At 39.5% G+C, this 22558-nt stretch overlaps 2 protein-coding genes across 9 annotated transcripts in view; one reads left to right on the top strand and one right to left on the bottom strand.

Moving 5' to 3' along the window:
* The window catches only part of HTR4 (5-hydroxytryptamine receptor 4), a 187967-nt gene extending 183798 nt beyond the window's left edge, over positions 1-4169 (top strand). Inside the window, exon 5 of the mRNA XM_008255225.4 lies at positions 673-4169. Coding sequence (XP_008253447.2) covers positions 673-760 — 88 coding nt within the window. The 3' untranslated portion in view covers positions 761-4169. The remainder of the gene's footprint in view (positions 1-672) is intronic.
* A 4207-nt stretch (positions 4170-8376) lies between these two features.
* Positions 8377-22558, bottom strand: part of FBXO38 (F-box protein 38) — a 79441-nt gene continuing 65259 nt past the window's right edge. For 7 of the 8 annotated variants that reach the window (XM_051844376.2, XM_008255213.4, XM_051844375.2 and 4 more), the window contains 7 exons: positions 18131-18231; positions 17440-17542; positions 13567-13733; positions 11135-11280; positions 10097-10200; positions 9617-9730; positions 8377-9239 (listed from right to left, as the gene is read on the bottom strand). In XM_051844376.2, the coding sequence (XP_051700336.1) occupies positions 9061-9239; positions 9617-9730; positions 10097-10200; positions 11135-11280; positions 13567-13733; positions 17440-17542; positions 18131-18231 (914 nt within the window). In that variant the 3' untranslated portion in view covers positions 8377-9060. The remainder of the gene's footprint in view (positions 9240-9616; positions 9731-10096; positions 10201-11134; positions 11281-13566; positions 13734-17439; positions 17543-18130; positions 18232-22558) is intronic. The other variant, XR_011389800.1, reaches the window with a different exon arrangement.

The raw sequence follows: 22558 nt of genomic DNA, 5'->3' as shown, positions 1-22558 counted from the left end.
ATGGTGATTGTGCTCCTAAAGTCTAGAGATTTCCTACAAATGCCTGCCATGATGAGGTGCACCTGTAATTGGGATGGCCTTAAACACAATGAACAATGAACATGTTGAGTGCAACTGTGTGACACTGCAGTAAAATTATTCAAACTTGTCAAGCAGTAAATTTCACTGCAATGCTTACAGTCAACTTACTGTTTGATTCATTTAATTGACTTCCTACTCTAAATGACACCAAAAAGAATCAAAGCAACAAATACAGTCACATTATTTTTCAGGCCCTGACTGCTGTATGCATTTCAATCAGCACTTTGATATTCCTGAATGCAAAATGGTAGAGGGAACTTGGCATACATGTTCAGGTGCAGCAGGAGATTCATTCTGATGAGTAATACAGGAACCCCAGGCTTTCCTGGGACAAATCTGGCTCCAGCTCTTCCACTCACTCTGTGAAACCCTGGGTCTGTTGTTTCCTCCAAGACTCAGTTTCACCTTTAACATCTGGATGTAGTTTTCCGGTCTGTGAAGTTCTATGTGAAGTTCTGTTAAGTTCTAATCTGTCCCCAGTGTCACCTCACCATGCCCTTAGAAGCATGCACAGAAATGGAGGGAGCAGTTTCTTGGGTGTCTCTGATGCGTGCCTGTTGAATTCTCATGCCCTCTTTCTTTCCTCCCTAGGTACACAGTTCTGCACAGTGGACAGCACCAGGAACTTGAGAAACTGCCCATACACAATGACCCAGAATCCCTGGAATCATGCTTCTGATGGAGGATGTGGCTCACCACTTAGCCATTCATTCCCATTCATGTGCATGAACAGGACACCCTGGAATCACTCCTGATCTCCCTCATCACCACTAGTGAGGCATGACACAATGGGGACATGGGTCCAGGGAAAGTTCGTGGAGGACCCACCGTCAAGAGCACTGAGGATCTCTGCATTGTGAAGGGACTTCAGGCACCTTCGGGTTTAGCCTCCCCTGCCAAGGCAGGAGTAGCATCTTCCATTGCATCCCTGAAAGCTGTCAGTCTCTGCTTGCATACCTCCATTGGCAGGAGCTCACTACCTCCTAATACAGCCTCCGATATCATGGGGGAAGCTGTATTTATAAGGAAATTCCTTTGTCAGAACACAAGTCTGTCACGCTCCTTATTCCATCTGGGGTCATGTAATTGGTTCCTTCTTCCCCATGAGAATCCACAGATGTTGGAAGACAATCATCTGCCACTCACCCACATCCTTCAGTCTTCTCTCAAAACTAAACATCACCAATCCTCTCCACTCCGGTCATTTTCTTCTGGACAGGCCTTAGTGGGTAAAGAAACCAGAGCTCTTTTAACGAAGTTGATATCGATAGCAAGATGTTGGCTAGAAGCACTGACATCCTGATGAGCGAGGCATCAGGATGTTTACTTTAAAGCTGGGCTCACTCATCTTTTCCTTTCCCTATTCTTGGGGATAGACTTTGGAGACACTGCTTAGGTTGTGGTTTTTGACCTATTAGCCAAGGAATCTTTATAGCTGCTGTGGACTGTGTGTGTGTGTGTGTGTGTTGAAAGTTGCCATTTTTTTAATCGGCATGCTGGTGATGAGGTCATTTGGGATGAATCTGGATTTTCTTTCCATGGAATAGGAAAGGACGCTCTTCGACGCTGCTCTGAGGCTGTTGACAGTGGTCTTACAATTCAGAGTTCAGCAGGGCAAACAGTTGCTCCCTTAGGACACCTTTCAGGAGCACTCAGGGCTCTGAGTTGAGGCAGTGCCCGGTGCCACCAGGCAGGGCAGTTTTCTCCTCTGAGCTAAGACATGAACACAGTTTAATTTTCTTGAGTAACTTGGGGATCGCGTTTTCTATACTCTTGGCCGGCCAGATTTCATTCCCCGGAAACCACTGAGGAAATCCTTCTCACTGTCACTTTATTCCCTCTGATGAGATTCTGAGGGCAAATTCTTTTCCAGCTGCCTCCCTTTTTGCTGCCAATAAAAACTCTACTGGAAGGATTCATTGCTGGTCTATACAGTGAAACAAAGGAAAGACGGGAGGCAGGTGGTGTTGGGGTGCATTTGTGACTCACGTGAGATAGATGTGTTTGGGAGTTTAAGCTTCCTTGCCTTTCTTCTTGATCTACTGATTATTCTTCATGTGTGAACGCTGAAGCCACAATTGCCTCATAAACCCCTTCATAAAACCGTGAAGGTGGAACTCACTAGTGCCCCACCCTCTGCATCCTCATACATGCTGAGAAGGGACAGGCAGACCCCACAAAGGACTAGGTGACTAACCATCTGGCTTGGGCACTGAAAGTCCCACATCCCAGGAGACTCCACAGTCCTGGCCCACTGAGGGCAGTTGGTCACCACACTGATGGGGCCTCCCTGGGTTGAGGATAAATACCTCTTCTCACAATGGTTTCCTTTCTTCACTTTTTATGGAATAGGCTGAGATTAGTCAATCTGGAAGCCCTGAACTCTCCGTACGCTGGCTAAAATGTAGTCCCTGTCCTCTCCCAACCACAAAGCAATTCTTAGGGAACAACTAAGAGCTAATAAGAATCAGATTGAAGTGTGTAGGGATATGTTTACTGTTTTGAGACTTCTGATCAACTTTGTTTAATGCCCCAATATTGATAAGACCTATTACTTGATATGCACACACATGCATATAAAAGTACTGTAGAATTTCTTTTTCTATGAAACACTTTTCTGGAGGCTTAGCAACCTTATGTTCTTATGAAAAATATTATTTCTCAAAGGAAGTTATCCAAATAAAATGGCATCTTGGATTCAATAGGGATCCAAAGATTACAATGCTAGTGAGAAAAGGAGATCCACTATATCACACGATTCTTCCTGACTCTCTGAACGAGCTTCCAGGAGCTTCCCATGATTGGTGTCTTCAGAGGTCACGGACACCCAAGAACATGGAAAGGGAGCAATTGCATGCACAGTGGCTCCTGCCATTGTAAATGAAGGGGTGTCCTTTGCAGAAGAGGGCCTCACAAGCATGCTTTGCTACCTCGTTGCTATAGGGGTTGGGACACTGTGGGTGGTGTACCAAATGCCCACATTGGTGGTTCATAGGATAGGATCAGATTGGTTCTATTTGGATGGCTGTCACGCTAGCATTAGTTAAATCAGTGGCTTCCAGGAATCTAGGTAATTGATGTGTATGGGAGACTTAGGATTCCCAGCTTGTCCAAGGAAGGAGAACTTGCACTCTTCCAAGGAACCTGCAATGTCAAGAAGAGATACTTCTGTGGAAGAGGTAGATGTGGCCCCAGTCACATTTGCCGGATGGACGTGTACAATCATTAAGGTGATGGATGCTGCAGCCAGACTGCCCTATGCCTGGGATAAAGGTGTGTGTGTGTGTGGGGGGGGGGTCATTGTGCTTCCTCTCCACTTGTCCTGCCTGCAGGACTCTCCAGCCCTGAAACTTCCATTCTGGTCCTCACCACTCACAGCTAGAAAGCAAAAGAAATAAAATCCAACTTCTTCCACTGACACCCTAATGTATATTTGTAGAAAAACCTTTCTGAGAGTTCACCTGCTTTCTCATTAACACATCTCCTTCATGCTACTGACTTGCTATGTCTTGAAGCAAATTGTGTCTAGATGGGAATGGGGATGGACAACGGAGGAGGGAGAGAGGGGAGCCAGGGAGACAGTGAAATTACCTTTAATATTGTTTTCAAGTAAGAACAAAAACAATGTCTTCATGGTGTTGTGCTGTCTACCCATTTATCTTTTTGGTGACAGATTCATGTTGCTTTTTTACTCTATTATTCTGCTTTGCTCTGGTAAGCAGAAGGAAAAAAGAAGGCTAATGTATTTACCTCTTCTAGCCAAAATTTCAATCTTTTTCATCTAGTCTCTATAAAACTGAGTCTCAACACTTAGTTTGCATTTAAGCAACTGAGAGATGGGCTTGAAGGCCTGAGTGTGGTATGTGTAGCTTTGGGCCATGATCAGCACTTTGCTTCATTGAGCTCCCCTGCAAAATAGAAAGCGTGTCTAAGCTTATAGTCTTGGAAGTGTTCCAACATGGGCCATCCCAGAGCCACTGTTAAAGAGTCTTACCAAATATGTGTGCTGCTTGTACTGTGACTTATTTCCTACCATTATTTTAAGTTGATTCAAGTTTTTATTTATATAAATTTATTTTAAAAGGACACAGTATACTGTTATCAGTGCCCCCAAAGAGAAAACAAGCACTGCTTGCTGTCAATAGAAAGCAACCACAAAGATCAATCAGTGAAAACAAAACAAGGTTGAGTTCTAATGAGATGCTAGCTCTCAAAGCTTGTCCTCTGTGTGTGTGTAAAAGGGAGATGAGTGCGCATTGGAGAGCTAGTAGGGGCGCCCTCCCTCCCTTCTGGGACCTTTTCAGCTAATTGGAAGGGATGAAGAGAATTAAGAGATGAACTACTAAACTGTAAATATTAGAGTGATTTAACTACAAGTTCCATTAAACACTTACGAAAACAGGATAGAAAAGAAATGAAACTGCTTACAGTTTTTTTAAGCAGTCTCTTTTAAAAAAGTTTTATTTATTTAATTGAAAGAGTGAATAAAAAAGGAGACACACACACACACACACACACACACACACACACAGAAAGACAGAGAGAGAGAGAGAAATCTTTCACCTTCTAGCTTACTTCTCAAATGCCTACAAAGCTGGGGCTGGGGCTGGGCCTGGGCCAGGCAGTCTAGGTTTCCCACATGATGGCAACAACCCAAGTAATGGAGTAACCACCTGCTCCCTCCCACAGCGTGCATCAGCAGGAAGTTGGATGAGAACTGGAGTAGGGACCTGGAAGCCAGGCACACAGATGTCAGATGTTGGCATCCCAAGGGGCAGCTTAATTCATTGCACCACAACACTCACCCCAGATTAAATTTTTAACTACTGATCTACTCAATTCAGATAAGCTTTCTTTGTCCTTTTAGCTCACTCCACACCATATGTAAAATAATAAAACAGCAATAATAAGAAAGCTAATGTTTTATGAGCTCCTTTCTATTAGATATTATAGCAAGTGCTTTATATGAATTTTTTCATTTAATCCTCATAAAATCCTTACAAAAGTTACCAAAGTCATCCCTGCTTTATAGAAAAAACCTCAGTTGAAACATCTGATGACTAAACAAGATAACAGGCTGATTCTCAAGTCTGTAGTTCCAAATGTGTGCAATAGTGCACACTGTAGGGATTGATGCATTCCATGTGCATGTGATACACTCTGCAGGACAGTGCAGTGAACAAGCTAGAGGTGACCTCTTTGTTCATGTTGCCAACTTCTCCCTTCACCATCAGCTTGCAGCCTGGAGAGGAACTGCTGACAAGCCTATTCTAGTCTGAACTCGCTTTCTGTTATTATTCTCTGCTACTGCTCCCACTCTGGGAGCCTTAGTTTCTACCTTTAAACAATGGGGGAATTCAGGTAGACGGCTGACTGACAGGCAAAGCCCTCGGTGCTGATCTTTCATGGTCATACTAGTATTCATAAGCCTGGGGTAACTGAATAACCAGCAACTGACTGTGAGAAGAGGTATGTGAGCCTCGGAAAGCACTGACCCGGTGGGTTCCAGATCATCACAGTGGCTACCCCTACAGGGACAGTTCTGCAGAAGGTAGTCTGACTTCCCCCACATTTCTTGGTTGGAACCCAGAATACTTGGCCATGCTTCCTCGGGTTCCAGTGAGCATCAATGATCTCACCCTGCAGGTTCGTTACTGTTACTCTGTGCTTTCACAAAATCTCTGTGCCTCTCACAGCAGCTTATGGGGAGGGACTGTTGACTTCATTTTGTACAAGAGGAAATACTTTGTCAGAGAAAGTGATTTGCTCATGGACACAGAGCTTATATGGGGCAGAAGTCAGGACTGAAAACACTTCATGTCTACCCATTCTAACAGTGCTTATTCTCCTTCTTCTTCAAATTCATTTTATTTCTAAATATACAAATTATATTATTAGCCTATATAAACCATGGATTACAAATGAATATTTATGCAAGGAAACTAAGGCTCAAAGGTAGGACCTGTGACTTCCGCCAGGTCACTTTGCAGTTCTCTGAGGAAGTCAGAACCTGAACTCAAGTCTTCTGACTACAAATACAAAGTCCCTATAAAAATTGTGGTGCCAGTTATTTACATTTTAAAGAATCAGACCCATATTCCTGGTACCATGAGATACTAGATTCTCAGATAATAAACTTAATTCAGTCATAGGTCATCATGAGATGTTTAAGTCCTTTTAAAAATGTGCCACAGTGCTCTACAAGCTGGAGACAATACTGAAAGGATAAAAAGGACAACTTAATTCTCCATGGCAGGTACAGCAAACTGGCCTGGGGGCCAGATCTGGTCTCTAAGCCTTCACATTTTCTTTTCTAAATGGCTGGGGGGAAAAAATCAAGAGTAGTATTTTGTGACGTGAAAATTATGTACAATTCAAATTTGTGTCCATAAAGTTTACTGCAACATAGCCATGTCCATCTGTTTACACGGCCTATGGCTTTTACACTATGACAGCTGAGTAGTTGCCTGTCTGTGGCCCTTTGGGTCTTCAATTTACTATCTCACCCTATTTCGAAAGTTTGCGGATCCCTGCTGGAGGGTAATCACTTTCTAGTCATTCATTCTGTATGTTTACCAAGTGCTGATTTCAGGACCTTACAGCTACCAAGATTTGTTTTTGTCAGTCTTTCCAGTCTAGGTACCTTCACAATGCTTTTAGTGCTCCCTGCTAACATTAGATAACATGGACAAACAAAGAACTTAGAAAGCAGCAGCCCCTTGTGGCCAACGTAAGCATTGTTTAGATGACTTGGTTATGGATACAGTGAAACACCAGGGTTACACTGAGTTTTAGCTGAAAATTGGGGAACCCAGCTTATTCTAAAATACCTAGGATGTTCCGTAATTTCTTTCCTGTGTGTAACTGATCATAATTCTAACCTGGATAGTGGGAAACACTCTTGTTTAGAGAAGTTTAAAACAATGTAATTGGGAATGAGCATTTAGTCTAGCAGTTCAGATGCTCCTATCCCACATGGGAGTGCCTGAGCTATGTTCTTGGTGCCAGCTCTTGATTCCAGCTTCCTGCCGATGCAGAATCTTGGAGGCAGTGGTGATATGCAGGTGAGAGACCTGAACTGACTTCCCAGGTGGTTCCTGGACTTGGGCCCAGGTCCAAACTCAGCTACTGGGGACATCTGGGAAATAAACCACTGGATGGATGCTGTTTCTAAAATTAAAAAATAGTGACAGAACACGGTACCTAGTTGAATCATTTTTCCTCATGTAATAGAAGAATCTTTGTAGAGAGAACTGTGAAGAAATCTTTGAAGAATCTCTGAAGAGCCTTTGAAGATAGAACTGTGAAGAAAGATACTATTATTCAGAATATTACAGTATTAGCAAACTTGCGGACATTCTTGTACTTCTATCATTAACACCAGAGGTAGCTCAGTGATACATGGGATTCTTGTCTTAACTACCTAGCCTAAACCAGGTCATGACCATAAGTTAGTAATTTCCCCTTTCTGGGCTTTGATTGATTTCTTGTAAATGAATGGGTTGGAAAAACCCTAAAGAACATTTACACCTTCTACAGACCATAACTGCAATGCCTATTTGCAAAGAGTTTCTACATTTTCTCAAAGACCTTCAGAGTTTAAATAATTTGCTAAGGTCACTCAGTTTGCAAGTGGCAAAGCCATGACTAGAATGCGGGTGTTGACCTAAAGTTTTTGTTCTTGATCCTTGACACCACAACAGAAATATATATCCCTGCCATCCCAGGGTAATTTCTCACCTTGAGGAAGAAGAAAGGTCATTTCCTGATGACCTATATTCAGTAGTTCCTAGTGCTGTATTAGAATTCTGTTGAGTTAAAGAATGTTAACACAGGGTCCGGCGCTGTGGCATAGCGAGTAAAGCCGCTGCAGGCAGTGCCAGCATCCCACATGGGCACCAGTTTGAGTGCCGGCTGCTCCACTTCTGATCCAGCTCTCTGTTGTAGCCTGGGAAAGCCATAGAAGATGGCCCAAGCCCTTGGGCCCCCACGCCCACGTGGGAGACCCAGAAAAAGCTCCAGGCTTCGGATCGGCACAGCTCCGGCTGTTGTGGCCAATTGGGGAGTGAACCAGCGATTCTCTCTCTCTACCTCTCCTCTCTCTGTGTAACTTCGACTTTCAAATGAATAAATAAATCTTAAAAAAAAGAGAACATAACACAGCCCCAGAACTTCTAAAAGAGATAATAAATTGGGTAACACTGAAGTCTTATCTAGACATAACTATATCTTGTTTTTCTATGCAGTCTTTGCTACTACTCTTTAAAAAGAGGGATTCAGGTCCAAGGCAAGAAAAAAATTTTAATAAACTTTTATTTTTATATTGAAGATAAAGCAAGTATACAATTGATGTGGAAATAAATAACTAGAAAAGCTTTGGAAACCTTCCCATTTCTCCTTCCATGTCATTTATTTTAAGCTCATGAGTCTTTTTGATTTTTAAGAAACATGGCAATTATAAAGCCAAGAGAAAAGAAAAAAAAACACATCATTGTACACAAACATAGCCTTCTGTCTATAGAGTTTAGTTGGTATTTTAATGACAAAAAAAAGCACACAGACACAACCACTCTTCAACAGATTTACTCAAACAGCTCTGCTCAAGAAGAAAAAGGCACAGATTTAAGGGGATGACAGTGATTAAGAACATATAAATGAGGGCTCAGTCAAAAAAAGATACTTTATGAACTAAGGAAAAAGAAAATGAACTTTTTCAAATTATCTGCCTTCATTAAAATGGATTTTTAAATTAAATTGTATAAACATATGATATAAAGTTGGTACTTTAGGAAGTGTCTTTGTATATTTCCTTTATGTACAAATCTTTGTATACAATTTCAATGTTCCTTATATATTTCCTATGTATCAAACTGAGCCAGCACCTTCCCACTGCATGCCCCAAGCCTCTGTGGAGCATTCTGGCAGCTGGATGGTCTCAGATGCTTTCTGCCAGAATAGCTGGAAAGAAACAGGGACCAATCAAATGTAGTCATCTTCAACTGGCTCTCCGTTGACATCACAATAGTGGATAAAAATTGCCACTACTCGCTGAAACACACCCTTCTTCATCTGACGCATCTCTGAGATTTCTTCTCCTATTGTCTCCATACAGATGTCTGCAGACAGCTGTCCTTTCCTTCTAGGGGCATAGATGGTGCCTTGGAAATGAGACAGAAAAGGGAAGACATGTACAATGATTAGAACAATATGTATATCAGCATAAGCTATCCTTATCTACTGAAATACAATGTAACTGATACATGGATACTTCATCTTATATTAAAGATGCCTAAGGCAGCAGATCTGATTAAATCATACAAAAATAAAATTGGTGAGAATGTCAATATCTCCAGTGAGTCCACTGATCACCTATTATACAAATTCAGAGCTGTTTCTTTCGAGGAAAATAAAAACATGTATACCGGGAAACCATTTAAAAGCTGCACTTCTCCTAACTCTCAAAAACATAATATTAAGTATTCAGTGTAGAATACACTAAAACCAGAGAATACAAATAAAGCCAGGTCATGATTACTTTCTTCATCATCTTCAAAGTCGTATCGAGCGAAGCTGTTGGGCTCTGCTGCTCGCAGTGACCTCAGCCAAGGGAAGTCAGAAATCATGGAGTATGGAGCTCCATCCACAACACCTAAAATAAGAAGACAGAAGTAATATTGCTACTGGTGTGAAGTGCTGACAGGGCCAAACTGAGTATTTTATATGCAGAACGTAAAAGTGAGAGTGAGCCAGGGGTCCTCAAGTCATTTCCAATGCTCACACTATAGCAATCATGAGTTTTTCTCTACGTTTTGTGTTTCAATAGTACTTTTGATTATTCGAGGGATGGTAAAGACTCAAACAGGCAGAGCTAATGATCTAGTCCCCGCATCCTTGCAGATACTCCAATCATGCATTATTTTGAGGAATTCTAAGATTTACATTCATATCATCCCCAAGGCATGTCCCTTCATGGAGTTCCCAGCTATTTAGCTTTACAATCATTTTAAAAACTCACCTTCTAAAGTATATATTTCTCTTCCCCAGGGGTACTTGGGGTACTTCTTTAGGTCTTCTTCACTTCGGGTCGCTTCGGGGAAGAATTCATATTTAATGAGCTCTCTGGAGGCAAGAGGAAAAATTAAATAAAAATTACAAACTGGAAATACTGTTAGGGTGTACAGTAGGTAAGAGGCTGTGAAAATTGCTTCAGGTCCAGATTTTACAGAACAGTTCAAGCCAAACATTAAATATTTAACAAAAGTAAGATACACTCAAACAAAAGAATATAAGCCTAGCCTGGTCAAAATTACTTTTTTCACTATCTTCAAAATCAAATAAGGGCAAGAAAGAAAGCCATTCTTGAAGCAAATGCCTTCTATGTAGAAGGTGCTTAACACAAAAATCACCTAACAAGTAGATAAAAAGTCCAATTTTCTGATGATATAAAACATCATTCCTAAGATTCTCTTTAATTTGATCTCTTTTCCGTATCTCAAGGCTAAAGAAATGAAGTCAAATATATATGAATAGTCTGTTTTGTAATTTTCACTAAGTTTGAAAATAAAAAGTAACAAACATACATGTATGCTTTTTAAATTCTCATTTCCCTGTTTTTAATTATGCTAATTTCAAATGTCTGCCTAAAAAGCTCAGATGGAATCACTTAAAATAAGGAATACAGCAGTCCTCCCATATCCATAGTTTTGCCTTCCACTGTGTCAGAACCCACAGTCAACTATAGTCTGAAATATTAAATAGGAAAACCCCAGAAACAACTCGTAAGTTTGAAGTAACTTTTATTGGAGTATGTTATTAGTTACTGTTGTTAATCTCTTTCTGTGCCCGATGAATAAATTGAACTTCATTTCAGGTATGTATGCATAGGAAAAAAATAGATATTTAAGGTTTGGTACTATTCATGGTTTCAGGCATCTGTGAGGTCTTGGAATGCATCCCTGCAGAGAAGGGGAAACTACTGCAACTTATTTGCTTCTGGGAGTGTTGGCTATGAGAAATGACTGAAAAGGCCTTTAGGGGCCGCAGAGTGACTTACTGATTGATGTTTGCAATAGTGTCCATCCAGCTGCGAATGCGCACCTTGTTCCGGACATTGGGAGGGTTACTGAATTCATGGATAATACAGATGTGATAGGGGTAGGGACCACTAAACAGCTTCTGCTCTAAAGTTAGTGTGTCCACCTGTGGAAGACATCACAAAAGTCTTTGGATTCAGAAAGTGAAAGCCTTAGTAATTTATCTCCTAGAGTTTGATCAATCATTCCTTGGGCCAGTTTAAAAAAAAAAAAATCTTTGGCTGATGTAATCATATTCTGATCTGAACGAGCCTGTCATGCTGGAAGCAAGATCTACAAGTTACACAGTATAGGGAACTCAGTGATTGATATTTCACTGTTACATAAGTATCCATTAAACCAAAGAATCTTCAATGAGGTAACCAATCTCAGTCAACGCAGAATCTACTTTTGAATACGTACTTTATGGGGTTAAGTATTGACTGCATTCCAGAACTGTGAATATATGATCCCATTCACTCTATTCAAACTGGCCTGTTGCGCACTTTGAGAAACACATTTTCCTGCCTCCCTTGTAGTCCTTGTTCACACTGCTTTCTGATGGAATGCTCTTTCCTATCCCTAGTTACAAATCCCACACTGGCAATCTTAGTGGCATTTACATTTATCTCCTTTTTAGGAAGACAAACTTCAGGGAAGGATAACATTCAATGTATTTTTCAGCACCCAGAAAAATCTGAGTGTTGAGAGACTCAAGAATTTGTTGAACTGACTCATACAAAGACTATAAATGCTTACTTTAAATTCTCTTTTGACATCAAGCATAGAGTCTCGTATACACAGCATATTCCTAATAATAAGGGTAATAATGGCCACTATCATCTGATTGCTTACTATACTCAGCAACTGTCCCTTCACATCACACGTATTAAATATCACAATAACACCAGGTATACTATTATTCTAATTTTACAGTTGAAGAAATTAGGACATAAGTCTAGTGATCTGCTGGGAGTCAGAAAGTCAGAATTTGAATCAGGCAGTCTAAAACCAGAATCTGCACTCTTAACCACAGGTAACTTTAAGTAAGTATAAAACCCTGTTGGAGGTGACCTTGTGGCAAAGATGGATAAATTGTCAGTGTGCCACAAGAGTATGACAGGGCTGGAGTTGTGGCATAGGGGGTAAAGCTGCCACCTGCAATGCTAGCGTTCCATATGGGCACTAGTTTATGTCTGGCTGCTCCACTTCCAATCCAGCTTCCTGATAATGGCTTGGGAAAAGCAGCAGAAGATGGCCCAACTTCTTGCACCCCTGCACCCACATGGGAGACCTGGAAGAAGTTCCTGGCTCCTCTTGGCCGGCGCCGTGGCTCACTAGGCTAATCTTCTGCCTGTGGCGGCAGCACTCCGGGTTCTAGTCCTGGTTGGGGCACCGGATTCTGTTCCGGTTGCTACTCTTCCAGTCCAGCTCTCTGCTGTGGCCCAGGAAGGCAGTGGAGGATGGCCCAAGTGCTAGGGCCCTGTACCCACATGGAAGACCAGGAGGAAGCAGCTAGCTCCTGGCTTCAGACTGGTGCAGCATGCCGGCCGTAGCGCGCCGACCAAAGCGGCCACCTGGGGAGTGAACCAACGGAAAAGGAAGACCTTTCTCTCTGTCTCTCTCTCACTGTCTAACTCTGCCTCTAAAAAAAAAAAAAAAAAAAAAGAAGAAGAAGAAGTTGTGAAGTTGTTCCTGGCTTCTTGTTTCAGTCTGGCCCAGCCCCAGCCCACTGTGGCTGCATAGGGAGTGAACCAGTGGATGGAAGTCTGGCTACTCTGTTTCTGATCCAGTTCACTACTAGTGTGCCTAGGAAACAGTAGATGGCTCAAGTACTTCAGTTCCTGCCACCCATGTGGGAGACCTGGATGGAGTTTCTGGCTCCTTACTTCAACCTGGCCCAGCCCTCGCCATTGTGGCCGTTTAGGGAGTGAACCAGCAGATGGGAGGCCTCTCTCTGTAACTCTGCCTTTAAAATAAATACATACATAAGCAAATAAATAAATCCTAAAAACAAAACAAAACAAAAACTTGTTTCTAACAACTCCCCTCATCATGTAACTTGCTAAAATCCACACAAATCTAGTAGAGAGGCACTAATGAGAAAGACTGGCAAGATAGTCTAGCTTGGTTAAAAGAACTGTGTAGAATCTAAAGAATCATTACTATGGTCTGAGCGAATAATGATAACAGCTAACTCCAAAGGGCTGAAGAACAAACAAGCAAGCAAAAATAAATCACAATATGGAGATTTTCAAAAAGTTTGTGGAAAATGCATATTGCAAAAAGCCATGCATAGGCTTAGAAATTTTTTTTTCACATCAAAACAAGCTTATCTTTCAAATTCCATTTCCCACTAGCTTTTTGAAATACCCTCATATATGCATCCGCTGAAAGGGGCAGAGCTCCTTACCTGCTGCATCGGGCGCAGGTATATGATGCGGTTTCTCTCAGGAGGCATCCTCAGTATCTGGTCTAGTACCTGATCCATATTTAATTTCTTGCATTGTGCATAGTCAAATCGGTTTACAATTGGTGCATTTTCTACTTTTAAATGTTTCAGTACCCTGCACCTGGTAGCTACAAAATAAAAACAACGGTAATTAAGCTCCATAATTACACAAAATAATAGAGCAATATACATCTCATTTGGAATCAGCTTTGGAGAACTGGTCCAAATTCTATTAGCACAAAATAATGTAGTTGTAAATATGTTTAACATAGATCAAATATTCTCACAAAAAATAACAGCTGACAAAAAGATGTGAAAATGTGATTGTGTTGTATTTGAAAAATGTGCTCACCCTGTGCTAGAAGGGACATTAAAATACAGTTTTCATATTATCTAAGTTAATCAACACATGGTATAAAGGAACTAAGACAGTAAAGTATTATACATTTACAATTTGCCTTTGTGGATTTGAAGGGACTTTTTTTTTTTTTCTTTTCAAATTCACATCTCTGAAACCCTTCACACTTGGTTTACTAGCCAATGAAAGTTAAAAATCTAGAATCTGTCCTGCTCTAAAAGAAACAGATTAGGAAGCTGGAGAGGTTAAAAAAAGAAAACCAAGCGAACGAAAAACAAAGGTGCCAGTGCTATGACACAGCAGGTATAGCCACTGCCTATGGTGCTGGCATCACATATGGGCACTGGTTCCTGTCTTGGCTGCTTTACTTCCAATCTAGCTCCCTGCTAATGCACCAGAGAAAGCAGTGGAAGATGGCCCAAATACTTGGGTCCTGCAGCCACATGGAAGACCTAGAAGAAGCTCTTGGCTCCTGCCATTGTAGTTATTTGGGGAGTGAATCAGCAGATGGAAGATCTCTCACTCTAACTCTTTCAAATAAATAAATATATCTTTTTTTATCTCAAATAAAAAAAGTATATTATCATAAAAATTAAAATAAGAAAGGAAGGAGGAGGAAAGGTGGGAGGGAAGGAGGATGGGGTAAAACTGTATGTATAAGATCATGAAATTGGTTCCATTTATATAAATAAAAATATTCCATATTGAAACACTAATAAACACTAACAGTCCATATTGGAAAAATATGTTTTTCATTTAATATTTTAATGTCATGGAAACTATGTTCCAGAAAATATATAAACAGGGATTGCTTTGGAAACATTTGCTGAAAGGGATAACTATAAAGTATACAATTTTGGAGTCGGGGTGTGTGTCGTCCAATGGTTAAAATACCACTTGGGAAGCCCACATTCCATATAAGAGTGCTTCGTTTTGAGTACCCACTCTGCTTCTGATCTAGCTTCTTGCTAATGTACACCCTTGCAGGCAGCAGGTGATGGCTCAAGTACTTGGGGTCCCTGTTATCTATGTGGGAAACGTGGATGGAGTTCTGGGCTCTGGATTCATCCTGGCCAGCCCAGGTTACTGCAGGCATGGGCAGAGTGAACCACTGGGTGGAAGATCTCTATATTCATTTGTCCATCTGTCTCTCTGTCACTCTGTCTTTTAAATAAATAAAAAGGAATGAAATTTAGATAAGTAAATTATATAATTTTATGGTTAATGATAAAAATAAACCTGGAGTAATTCATATATATATTAGCTTAAATCCACTCACAGGAAGTAAGCAGAGTTGATTTTGATTCCTATAATAATTATAAAAGCAGATCACTAAAATCAAGACCAAGAAATAGCTGATACTTTAGTCTAAAGCTGTATATACGGTAGCCACTAGCCATCTGTACCTATTTAAATTTTAGAGCTACAATACAATACAATTAACAATTCAACTCCTCAATTACTAGCCATAGTTCAAGTGTTCAGCAGCCACATGTGACTACTGAACAGTGTATAAACAGAACACTTCCATTACTGCAGGAAATTTTGTTATTAAAAATGCTGGTCTATGATAAAATAGTCTTCTCATTTAACAAATAAAACATGAGGTCATACAAAAAATAAGCTGCACTAGTATACCAACCTGAGAAAAATATTCCTCCCCCTTTTATCTCAAATTTCAACCTAGTTCAACTCAAGTGAGAAGTGTGATTAAATGGAAGAGATAATAAAAGCATAAGGCTAATTTGCTGAAATTTTTTTTTTTTTTTTTTTTTTTTTTTTTTTTTTTTTGGTGACAGGCAGAGTGGACAGTGAGAGAGAGAGACAGAGAGAAAGGTCTTCCTTTGCCATTGGTTCACCCTCCAATGGCTGCCGCGCTGCGGCTGGCAAACCACGCTGATCCGAAGCAAGGAGCCAGGTGCTTCTCTTGGTCTCCCATGGGGTGCAGGGCCCAAGCACTTGGGCCATCCTCCACTGCACTCCCTGGCCACAGCAGAGAGCTGGCCTGGAAGAGGGGCAACCGGGACAGAATCCGGTGCCCTGACTGGGACTAGAACCCGGTGTGCCGGCGCCGCAAGGCAGAGGATTAGCCTAGTGAGCCACGGCGCCGGCTTGCTGATGTTTTTAATGTTTATAAAGACATCTTCTGTAGATCCTTGCCCTAAATGTCACTACCTTCCTGAGCAATCTAGTTGCAACTAACTTTGAGGTCTAACCACTAAGTGAGTATCCTGCCTTTCAGACTCATTTTCATGTCACCTTCTGTGACATGGTGGAAAGAAGAGGATTGGGATGAGAACAGAAAGAAAAAAGGGAAAAGGATTAGATGGTTATAAGGATTCAATAGTTTCTCAGCTGTAAAACCAGACATAGTTAAGATCTGTTCTAATTTGGTCATCTTATCTGCCATTAACTGACCTGGTATCTGGAGACTGAGCTATTATCTAAGATCCTTTGTTCTTCTAGTTCTGCCGTAAGGCCAAAAAGACCAATCCTGCTGTGAGGATCTCTGGGCTCATGTCCTTTCAGCTCCACTTCCAATCCAGATCCCTGCTAATCATCTTGGAAAAGCAGTAGAAGCTGGCCAAGTGCTTGAGCCCCTTGCCAGCCATGTGGGAGAGCTGAATGAAGCCCTTGGGTGTTGCAGCCACTTGGAAAGTGAACCAATAGATGGATGATTCTCTCTCTCTGTCTCTCCCTCTTTCTCTGTTAACTCTGGCTTTCAAACAAATAAATAAATCTTTAAAATACAAAAAATTTGTCCAAAACCAGGAGTAAGTCAGATGTCTATAATTTTTTATTAATGGATATAAAAATACCTTTTGAATGAAAAAGGAAAAAAATAAATGCACTATGTATGGACATAAATTTAAAATTTGTAAAAGCTCACACAAAGCCCTCTATCTGAGACAGACATATACGACTGCTATGTAAATAAGGACATGAATGGTATACTGGAAGGACATATATTAAATGCATGGGCTTATATGGTGGGGACAGATAGGATTTGCAATTGGGACAAATAAGACTGAAAAGTATGGCCTGGACTAATGATAATGTGATGTGAATTAAGGATATGATTGATCATCCTAATCAAATACAGAGCAGTTAAGCAGTGAAGGTGCAGTCATCAAACCATCCCAAATCACCCAACTAGCAAATGGCTGAGCAGGGATTGGAGCTGAGTTCTAACAGACTCCAATACTCATACATATTGTTAATCCACACTGCCAGATCACAGAGCAATGCTCTTTTGGAGGAGAGGCTATTTTAAAAGTTGAACTAAGTCCCTATGCATGGACTCTTACTATAGAGTAATTATTTGAGAATTACAGAACAGGATAGAATTAATAAGGATAATTCAGCACAATGTTTCCTTTGAAAAATAATACAGTGATGTTAATTATATTTTTAACGATTTCTTCTTTAAATTCATTTATGCTACTGTATAATATAACATGGATCCAAATACATACCATGGATGAACATCATTTTGGGACAGTCTTTTAGCACTAGATCTGTGATTCCACAATTGGTCATAGTGACTCCCACAAGATTTTTGGATTTTAATACAAGAACCTGCAAGGAGAAAATGTTAGATGTGAGTTTATCTTTCTGTTCTCCCTTTTAATTTTTCTTTCTTTTTTTTTTTTTTTTTTATTTTATTTTTTTTTGACAGGCAGAGTGGACAGTGAGAGAGAGAGACAGAGAGAAAGGTCTTCCTTTGCCGCTGGTTCACCCTCCAATGGCCGCCGCTGCAGCCGGCGCACCGCGCTGATCCTGGCAGGAGCCAGGAGCCAGGTGCTTTTCCTGGTCTCCCATGGGGTGCAGGGCCCAAGCACCTGGGCCATCCTCCACTGCACTCCCTGGCCATAGCAGAGAGCTGGCCTGGAAGAGGGGCAACCGGGACAGAATCCGGCGCCCCAACCGGGACTAGAACCCGGTGTGCCGGCGCCGCAAGGTGGAGGATTAGCCTATTGAGCCACGGCGCCGGCCTAATTTTTCTTTTTCAAGGCTTAAGCATTTTCATTGGTACAATTGAAACTTTTAACTGTTAGAAACTTGCTTTCTTCATAACCAAGAAACTAACAAGGATAAATGCTTCAGTTCTGCGTTACTCAAGGATAAGGCTGGACTGTGAAAGGTAAGTGAGGTTTTTTTCTTTACCTGCACATGGTCATCCTCAATCACAGGATCACTTGTACTAGTGGATTTATCCGCTGTCCGCTTCCGTTTCATAGCATGACGTGGCTTTGTTTTGGCAACTTCTAGAAGAGGCAAAAACATCACAAATTTTAGTCTTGCTTTCTTTCCTTCAACAGAGCATATTCAATTGCATATGTTTAAACTCCAAAAACTCTCATATCTACAACTTAGTTCCCAACAGCAAAGGTTTAGATCAGTATTTTCAACAGACTGTTAACAAAACAGGATCACATTCCATTACCTAAAACATACCTACAACAAACAAAAAACAACTTTTTTATACCTGGCCCATTCCAACAATCTAATCAACAGTCCTGTTCTAGTCTTTCTGATTCAAAAAACATCCTAAATACTATGGCTGGATTAAAACTCACGGCTTTCTTGCTACAATTTTTTAAATTATTGGCTGCCACTTAGTGAATGATTCAATGCCTAACATTTAGAGCTATGTTTTAGATCTACCTGCTTTCTCCTAGTCATCTCTCATTGCCAATATCTCTGTAGCCATTAATCACTCTAATTTCTTCTGCTCAGAACACTTTTTTCTACCTTAACATTTTGAAATACTACCTATCTCTGAAATGTCTAGCTCAAATGCCACCCGTATCTAATAAATCATCCTGCAACTCCAAACATTTTATATTGTTTTGTTGTTTTCTGTACATACTTGTTTTGTCTTCTTCATTTAAACTAAAAATGTCTTGAAGGCAACAACACTGTCTTATTTCAGCTTTGTTTCACTGTCAGCAATCAGCAACAAGCTAAAATGAACATTTATTAAATGAACTGGCATTCAACATTTATAGAACGGCAGTCATGTATTACAGGCACATAAACAGCGTAACAAATACTTACGAGCACTTACTGTTTCAGGCATTACTCTAAGGGTTTAACTTGTATTAATCTAATCTTTGTAACAGTCCTCTGAGACAGATTTATTATTATCCTTTATTATATATTAGGAAACTAAGGCATGGTAAGGTAAAATGGAATGCCAAGGTGCTAAATGGGAACCAGGAATCAAACCCACGCAATTTGATGCCAGTCACTATGCTTATAAAAGTTTCAATCTTTTATCTGTAAGATTCTAACTTATTTACTAGTATGAGCATTAATCTAAAACATTATAATTATGAAAGCAAATATTATTCTGATTTTATTTAAAAATAAGTTGTAAGTTAAACTTACTACTTAATTAAAGCAGCTATGTATAGTCTAAGAGACTAATCACTGTCCTCATTTTTGATACTTAAATATACTGTAACACTATATATACTGAATGAAATTCAGTTGATCTTCATGCATTAACTCTCCAGCATACTGCTCTCTCAGATCCTTCTGCTAGATCACAAATATTCCACTTTGTAAATCTGTCAGTTTAAACACAAAAGACTAAAGACGACAGGGAAAGAAAGTCCAAATATTGCAAATTCTCCGAGCTTGGGATTAGATGGAAATTCTAGAAATCTAGTTTAAGTGGATTTTTACATACTGGATTCCTTTCTGTACCAATTGGAATCTTCGTGAAATTCTAAACAAAATAGCTGAAAACAGCTGCTTCATTTGGAGGTGAAAAGGGAGCCCAGATTTCTACCCATCATGGTTCTTTGAAGATTCTGAAACCATCAAATTCTTGGGGTTCCTAAAAAAACACATTAACCTAAGCTACCCAATGAAGACCCCTTTCTACAGTATCCTGGAGGGATTTCAAGCAAACCTGAATTCAATGCAGTATATTTAACCTAACAGTCAAAATTCACACACAAATTTTAACATCCAGTGGGTCCTGGTTCCCTTCAGAACCTCCCAGCAAGCCTAGCCACCCTCCCTCCCAACCCCAAATGGTAAACTAACAAAAAAAAGGTCTATTTGCACTCCTCAACAGTGCCCCAGGCTATTTTACTGACACTGCCCTTTTTAAATCGATTTTCAAATTTTTTACCTTCCTGAATTTCTTTCTCCCTCTACTTTAATTGATCTTCAGATCAATTAAAAGGGGTTTAAAGTCATTTCCTCTCCACAGTATCCAAATTAGAGTGTTATGTTTCCAAACAAAAGTTGTAAAATTAAGTCTCATTTTATATGTAGATGACTTTGAAAATTCCCAGCTTCCCAATCTAACAGGAAAACTCACAGAGAGTAAAATGTAGAATTACAACATGTGTGGTTCATATTAATCCTGAAGATGTTACAGAAACAGAAAAGCAGACCAATACAGTCTTAGGGTGTCAGAGATAGTATTTAAGAAAATATATTAATCTTAAATGCTATTCTTTGACAACCTAATTTGTGATTTTGTCATATTTATTTTATAAATTATTATACAGTGAGGATAAGAACTTATAGAAATTTACAATATAAATAACTAAATATCTTCTACATGGCTTTAATACTCTACAAGGTCACATATCAATAACTAAATTAAAAAGTCAAATGTTATTTCTCAATGGATTTGTAAAAAATCCACAACTATCAAGATTGCTCCTTTATTAGTGTGGACTTCCCTCTTCAAATCCTTAAAAATTAATGGACAATAGATACCAACAACATGCTAGATTAAAAATAGTTTGTAAACCACCAAACTAACTTTTTTTTTCCAAAAGAGGCCTAGATAACATTAAAATCAGCACTTCACAACCCCCCCAAAAATCTGTTAATTGAAAGTAAATAGACAAAAATATTAGGAAATCATTTACCTACTATAACCATGTCAAGTACAGACACTGGAAAGTCTTCTCAAATTGAAAAAAAAACAGGGACAAGATAGTAAGTATAATAGAAAAAAGGACTACATAAATGTGTCTTTCCCCCTTTCAAATCCAGAAAATTATTACATAAGTAAAAGGTCCAGTCATGAAACAGGTCAGAATGAAATGGTTAAAGGTGATAAAAAGAACACAGTCAAAAAACAAAAATGTCAAAATCCCAACAGTTACTATGAAGATCCATATTAAAACAGCAACAGAAAACTAAACGTTTACCAAGACACATGAAAACATGGGAAACACAATGGTCCCTAAATAGGAAGACTCAGTGCTGTAAGAATGACAATTTTCTTTACAACTGTCTCTATTGTAATTCTAAACAAAACCTAAGATTTTTTTTTTAGAATTTGCCATCTATAAAAATAAGTGACAAACACATGACGGGTCAAGAAAATTGTGAAGAATAGTAGAGGACAGAACACTGGAATAGAAAAGAAGGCCCTGAGATAACCCAAGTGTATCTATGAATTTAATACATGATCAAAAAGTATTTCAAAGTAATGGTCTGGCAATGGATATCAATAAATACCAAACAACTAAGTGACAATTTGAGATAAAAAACAATGTTAGCTCCTACAGACTAAAATGAAACACTGACTGAATTTAAAAACTAAACTAAAATAAATGGGCAAATAAAAACCATATGAACACTCTTTGAAGTGTTAAGAAGGCCTTTCAAAGCATAAAAATAAATTCTAAAAGTATAAGAGATCCTCAAAAAAGTTCACAGAAAATACCTGTGTAAAAAAACTGTGGATTTCAAAAAATTTTACACCCAAAAAACTTATTTTTTCAAGTACCCTTATGCGGAGATCTGACTTTATAAAATATGAAGAACCACGCAACAAAAGGTATCCCAATAGGTACGAGTTTAAGTTTGAGATGGGGAAAAAGTTTAGATGGAATATGGTGACAGCTGCAAAACAATGTGAATGTACTTAATGAAACTGGTCTACAAACATAAAAATGGAAAATTTTGCTATGTATATTTTTCCACAACTGAAAAAAAACACATCAACTCATACACAGCCCTCCCTCAGTATCCCTGGAGGACTCCAGGATCCCCCACGCTCAATAGATGCGCAAGTCTCTTATATAAAATGGCGCAGACTCTGCACATAACAATGCACATCCTCTCATATACTTTCAGTCATCTCTAGCTTACTTATAATACCTAATATAATGTAAAAGCTACATAAGTGTTACAGAGTATTGTTTAAGTAGTAACTACAAAAAAAAAGTCTGTAATGATTCAACATAGACACGATTTTCCCCCCAAATATTTTCCATTCGTTGTTGGTTTAATCTACGGACGTGGAACCCAGGGATACAGAATGCCAACTGTATTTTCATAAGTTTATGTTACCTTGCTGATTAGTACCTAATTAATTAGGGTCTCATACATAATCTTAAGGGAACTCATTTGTTAGTTTAAATCAACACAATTTATCCAGCTCTGGTTAACGTATGAAGGGCACTGGCACTGACTCTGCCTATATTCTGAGGCAAATTTTAAGATTTAAAATTTGGTGATGCCTAGAGAAAATTATAATACATTATTATTCACTGACAGGCATTATTAATAAATGTAGTAACATTAGTTAAAAAATAAGGTCAGAAATAG

The sequence above is a fragment of the Oryctolagus cuniculus genome, chromosome 6 (assembly GCF_964237555.1).
Source record: "Oryctolagus cuniculus chromosome 6, mOryCun1.1, whole genome shotgun sequence".
NCBI lineage: Eukaryota > Metazoa > Chordata > Mammalia > Lagomorpha > Leporidae > Oryctolagus > Oryctolagus cuniculus.
Note: the sequence above shows the minus strand (reverse complement) of the source record. Positions and strands in the feature narration are given on the sequence as shown.